At 34.3% G+C, this 6,557-nt stretch overlaps 1 protein-coding gene across 1 annotated transcript; it reads right to left on the bottom strand.

The window, feature by feature from the left end:
• Window positions 1–3,461: 3,461 nt before the first annotated feature.
• On the bottom strand, window positions 3,462–5,490 carry LOC132163668 (aquaporin PIP2-7). The gene is made up of 4 exons (XM_059574036.1): window positions 5,123–5,490; window positions 4,610–4,905; window positions 3,994–4,134; window positions 3,462–3,864 (listed from the first exon to the last, which is right to left on the bottom strand). Exons 1-4 carry the CDS (start codon window positions 5,415–5,417, stop codon window positions 3,751–3,753), a joined length of 846 nt encoding a protein of 281 aa, XP_059430019.1. The 5' UTR covers window positions 5,418–5,490; the 3' UTR covers window positions 3,462–3,750.
• Window positions 5,491–6,557: the final 1,067 nt, after the last annotated feature.

Below are 6,557 nucleotides of genomic sequence, written 5' to 3'. Positions count from 1 at the left end.
TAAAGAGCTTGTTATAGGCCATTTGAAGGTCAATCTCCTCATCAGAATCCATGCTAAGGGACTGAGGAGTATTCATAACAAAGGAGTCCAGAATCTCACTCAGGAATTTAATCCAAACAAAGTGAACCCGCTCTGATACCAATTGAAAAATATATATACGACTCCAAACGACACCAATAAGGGGGTTGAATAGGTGTATGCAAATAATACGCGGAATTAAAAATTAAACAATCATACAACCAAAATATGTAGAACAATAGATCACAGAGACACAAATATTTTGGTTACGAAGAGGAAACCATTTAGAGAACTCTCTAAAATGTAAAACCTCTCCGGGGCAGCCAAACCCAGGAAATCAATCAACTATAAAAGAATAAGGATTACAAGAAGTTCACACTTACAAAACCTTTGCAATTGACACTCCCTTGCATAAGACAAGCGACCCACTTGACTTCTACCGCAGTAGCCCTTTCCAACACATCTGGCACAATCTTTCTACTTAATCTCCTTTACCGGAACTCCGGTAGACTTCGGTTGTATATGATCTGTGATGAAGACACAACCTTTAACTCTAAGAAAGACTAACCCTAACGCTCAATATCTTAAACGCTCTCTTAGCACATGGAATTCTTATGTAGAATTCCTTACAATTTCGTGCATAACAGCTCTCTATATATAGACTACAAGAAAACCTAGTACTAGTTGAAATGGAAAGAAAAACTAGTTCTAGTTGAAATAGGATTCATCCAAATTTTCTTCCTTATCTTGCGAGACGATTTTGGCATAGCTAACTTTCGAATTTTGAAAATCTTATTTCACAAAGATTTGTATAATTTTGTGTTAGCTTTCCAATGCCGCTGGTTTCACCTCAATCCGATTCTTGAGCCGAAAGTTATGGTCCGAATACTGATACATGTGCAGGATACAAAATTTAATCAAATCCTATTTTAACTCTAATTAAAGAATTCCGATTTGATTAAACTTAACCATATCATATAGGTCTTCTATTATGATTGGTTAAGCTTAACCACATCTTCTAGGTCTTCTCTTGACACAACACCTCGTATGTATGCACTGCTGACGAGATTGCAGATGAATGTATTTTGCCACTGAATTTGGCAATTCAAAACCCAACAATTAATTTTTTTTTTTAAAAAAAAAAACACATTTGTTTTTTATATGCTCGAAGGACAATGACATTTTTAGAGACTGGATTAAAAAATTCTTACAACCTAATTTATAAGAAATTTATATCCGTATTTCCTACGAGGGTCGGTGGCTACCCTTGCACCTTGCCTCAAAATCTTTACTGTATAATCATCTAAAAAATTTGCTGATTTAAGCCTTTCATATATCATTAATTTAAAAAAATAAAAAATAAAACATTTGTTTTTTTTTTTATGCTCAAAGGACAGTGACATTTTTATAGACTAGATTAAAAAATTCTTACAACCTAATTTATTAGAAATTTATCTGTATTTCCTTACGAGGGTCGGTGGCTACCCTTGTACCTTGCCTCAAAATCTTTATTGTATAATCATCTAAAAAATTTGCTGATTTAAGCCTATCATCAGATGAAGTTTTTGGGTGATAGAGACTTTTTTAGAGAATAAAAATAGTGGTTAGGTCTTGAAACTCTTTCTGAGTGCTAACATTTAAAAATGTGAAGTTTCTTGGCCTCTTTCTCCTTGTGGTTTTTTTGGATGCTAAGATGATCAAACCCACCCTAATTTCCTATGATAATGTGAAAGTCATATTGTATTATAAATGTTGCTCACCGACCAAAAAGATAAAATTAAAAAGAGTAATATTATATTATATTATATCACACACAACAATCTTACAAATATTCTACAAAGCTGGCGTGACAATATTTAATAATGATGCAAGAGAAAATACTGAATCGGTACCTGAATTGTCAGATACTGAATTAATTGCATTAAAATATCTTGACAGAAAAGATCAGGACAACAATAACAAGAATTGGGCATGTTTGTATTATTGAAAATTCAGTTTTGAAGTATCAAATAAATTTAAGTTTTTAAGAGTTATTTATTTGTTTTTAGGGCAATTAGAGTCTTTCTCTTTTCTTTTTTCTTTCTTTTATTTTTTTATTTTTTTATTCTCAATTCTTAATTTATGTTACTATCATACGCTATCAGAACTATTTTAGTTTTGTCTGACATCAAATAATCATTGAATTTTTTTTTTCTTCTTTTAACTATGGATGATAAAAAAAACTACAAAATACTGTCACTTTAACTTTGTGCCGTATGTATTACTCAATTAAAAACGTTTTTGATTGAATGGTGGGTCTAATCTATAAGCAATTAAAGATTAGCATCAAAGCATCATTGATGCTCTAATCAGTAATCACCCACAAAATTGACTTTATTGTCCTCCAAAGAAGTCCTATCCATTCATAGGCTGACGTCTCATCCAATGGTCCAAGAAGAAAACCCCAATCTTACCCATAGTTTAAGCCTAAATGGGCATCATCAAACAGCCAAAACCCACCTACCCATTTCTTGAAAAATGATCAGTGACCCACAAAATAAGGACAAGATAAGAAAGATGAACACCCACCCACCACCTATAATTTATAGAGTAGGAGAGCGAGATGCATCCACCTTTTAAAAAAGCAAAGGAATCCCAAGCTGAATTGACCCAGCACTATTTGCTTTTCTCATTCTTTTCTTTATGTTATTCACCCTTTTAGCAAGTATTTTGGACAAAGAATTAAATGCATAATATCATTGCTCTTTCTACATCCACCACCACATAAGCCAACTCATACTAATCTTTTGGGTTGTGTCGCTTTCTAGTACAACTAATATATATATATATATATATATATATATATATATATATATTAGTTGATGATGATGCTAAGCTCTTTCATCAAAAGTCACTTCAAATAATTTAACACATTGAGGATAAGGATGCCTAGAACGATGCAAAGAGAGTTTAACACTAAGTCTCGTAGTGCTTAGTTATTGAATTAAGTCATATAATAAATTTTAAAAAAAATTTAAATTGACTAATTTTTTTAAAATAATAGCATAGATATAATTAGCATTTTTTTTCAGAGTTATTAGGTAAAGAATATTTGTTTAGAACTTTTAAAATGCAATTTGAACTTTAGTTTTGGCTTATATATATGAAAAGTTAGTTCCTTTTCTTCTCTTTTTTCAAGTACCATTTTTCCTTTAGGTTTTATGTGAGAATATTCGGTAACCATGGAAAAATATACCTGATCTCCATCTATCTCTAGATTCTTCTTGCAAGGCTTGAAGTCCTAAATATAATTTTTAAATTCTAAAAGTTACTGACATTACCCTTATCGTAACGTCACTTTGAGTTATGACTAATGCTGCATTCTCAAGTGCGAGTCATTTTCTCAGAGACTCAGTCCCCTCACATTGAAACTTGGGAGGAAATTTTTTAAAAAGCAAATAAGATGATGAGCACAAACCATTTCACTAGCTTTATGTGGAAACAACATGGATGATACACCACATAGAAAGAAGTAAATATGCAAAAGGACAACAATGACCACATAAATACATACATGCAAAGCCCCAAAAAAAAGAAGGAAAAAAAAAAAAAAAAAAAAATTCAAAATACACCCCTGCCCCCCATTGGCATGTTTATCTACACTTCCATTAATTTAGTCCTCCAACCCATGGGAAACAGATAAAGATAGATGATTGCATAGAGGGACCCTCAGACAGACTTGCATTGAAAAGCTTAAGCATTGCTTCTGAAGGATCCTAGAGCCTTTATGGCTCCTGCTCTAAGGATGAACTGGTGGTAGAAGGCAGCAATGGCAGCTCCAATAAATGGTCCAACCCAGAAAATCCACTGAAACCATGTCATAAAAAGATCATTAGTCTTCATTAATTTATTAACAAATTAATATAGATCAGAGACTGAAATATGAGAAGTAATAATAATAATAATAATAATGAAAGGTAGGAAGAAGAGACATACTTGGTCATCCCAGGCCTTATCTTTGTTGTAGATCACTGCAGCTCCAAAACTTCTAGCTGGGTTGATGCCAGTACCAGTGACTGGGATTGTGGCCAAGTGAACCATGAACACAGCAAATCCGATGGGGAGTGGTGCCAAAACCTTCATTTAACAACAAACAAAATCAATTAGGAAAAAAAAAAAAAAATCAACCAAATCATCATATCCTATGCAACTGAGATAACTGCCGCATGATTCCAATTATATGAGAGTCAACTAAAGAGGCATCTCTCATAAATTGATAAATTTCCATATAATGTAAGAAATGCATTCTCAAATTGTTCATCCATCCAAGCTACTTTTCCAAAAGTTTAATGGAACCCATTACCCATCAAAAAGGTAGGCATGTTTCCTTTTTCAGCACACAAATGTTGAAACCCACAACCTCAATCACTTTCTTGGAAATAAATTTAATCCAACACTTGAGAGTTGGGATGAGATAATAGCCACATATAGCCTTAGAAAAAGGAAAAAAAGTAGCTCATACACAGCACGTATCTTTTCATTTTGGGTAGGCAAGATCATAGAGCATAGGAATATAATTGCATGAAAGGAGAAGGTGCGATCAGGTGCTTACAGGAACATGGGAGTCTCTTGCGTTCCTCTTAGGATCAGTGGCTGAGAAGACGGTGTAGACAAGAACGAAGGTACCGATGATCTCGGCCCCCAATCCGACGCCCTTGTTGTACCCAGCTGCAAGCTCGTTGGCCCCACCTCCGTATCTGGTGTAGTAAGACTTCTGGAAGGCCTTCACCAGCCCACAACCGCAGATTGCACCCAAGCACTGTGCTATCATGTACAACAAGGCCCGGATGAGTGACACCTTGCGCGCCAGGAACAGCCCGAACGTCACCGCTGGGTTGATGTGTCCTCCTGCTCACGTTACCAATACATGCTCACTAATTGAACTTCAATTTTTCACAAAAAATTTGAAAAAATAAAATAAAAAGAATTCAAGTATTTAAAACATAAATACAATTATTCAATCAAACGATTAATCCATTAATTAATTACTACAAAGCTAGTTAGTTTTATAAAAATAAATAAATTGGATTTGCGATTGCATGGGCGGGTGAGGAAATTAACTCACCAGAGATACCGGCGGTGCAGTAAACAAGGACGAAGATCATGCCGCCGAAGGCCCAAGCGATGCCAAGAATGCCAACCCCACCACATTCATCGTTCTCGCTCTGGCTCTTGTACCCAATCACAGTCAACACTGTGATGTAGAGGAAAAGAAGCGTGGCAATGAACTCCGCTATAATAGCTCTGTAAAATGACCACTGGGTCAGCTCCTCTGGGTCGATCAAAGGCGCCGGAGGAGGGTCATGGTAGTCTTTTGCCGAGTACTCCCCTTGCTCTGCAACCTCAACGTCCTTCGCCATTTTCACTCAGCTGCTGATGAACACAATTCACACAGAAAGAGAGAGAAGTAGAGTGTGTTGTTTTTTTTTTTGGGAATATGTGTAGATAGAGAATAGAAGGGGTATTTATGGAGAGGCAGAGAGTATGAGGGTCAATAATTAATAATTTATTTGTTTTTATCTAATATTAATTATTATGTATGGGACACACTAATGATGATATGATTAACATAATTTTATGCCGCCCATCTTGCTTGATTTCGCTTGCATGGACCCACCCTGTCCTCCAACGGCTCTCGATTACTTTCTCCTTTTTTTTTTTTTCTTTTTTCTTTCTTTTACTTTTCTAGTTACTTCCCAGCTGGTACATTGATGGTCCAGTGTGGTACCCAAAGTTCAATTAATTCAAGTTATTCAACGGCTATTTGTGGTTCTGGTTAAAGGCAAAACGGTCAGCTAATCGAGATTAGGCAGGCAAGTAGGCAACGGTCTAATATTGCTTCACTGTCTTCGAGCTTTTTGGGAATTTTACTTTTCTTTTTTCTTTTGGGCACAATTGATTGCTTTGGGATGTGTCGCCATTCAACTACCAATACCTCTAATTACAACAATTAAAAAAAACAAAAAAAAAATTATCAAAATTTTAGTTTTTAATTTATCAAATTCACTTGTATCAATAATTCATATATTCTATATTTATTTTGACCGTTAAATATAATAAAGAAATCAAATATTACAATATAAGAATCTCATATTTTAAAAAATATGAGAGAATCGTAATTCAAAAAAAAAAAAAAAAAGCATCAAGCGTATTAAATACTAGTTAGTCAATATTTGTTTCTAGTTAATTTAACTAACAGTTTGTCTGCACAGATTTAAAAAAATAAAAAATAAATAAAAAACCTCATGGTTTGTCTGAAATTTATTGCAAGCCCAAGCAATGTAATTAGATTGGCAGTTTATAAGGGATTGACAGTTAGGCTTCGTTTACTTCAACGTAAAATGGTCGGTATTTATCGCAACGTAAAATAGTGATCAAAGAAAAATATTTTCTTTTTCACCGAAAATTATTCTTTAATTTTCAAAAAATGGTTTACGATTTTGAAAACCGTAAATCATTTTTCGACTTTGAGCATCACATTCTCAAATCGACGGACCCTG

The sequence above is a fragment of the Corylus avellana genome, chromosome ca10 (genome assembly GCF_901000735.1).
Source record: "Corylus avellana chromosome ca10, CavTom2PMs-1.0".
In the NCBI taxonomy this organism is placed as follows: Eukaryota; Viridiplantae; Streptophyta; class Magnoliopsida; order Fagales; family Betulaceae; genus Corylus; species Corylus avellana.
This window is presented reverse-complemented; position numbering and strand designations above follow the sequence as displayed.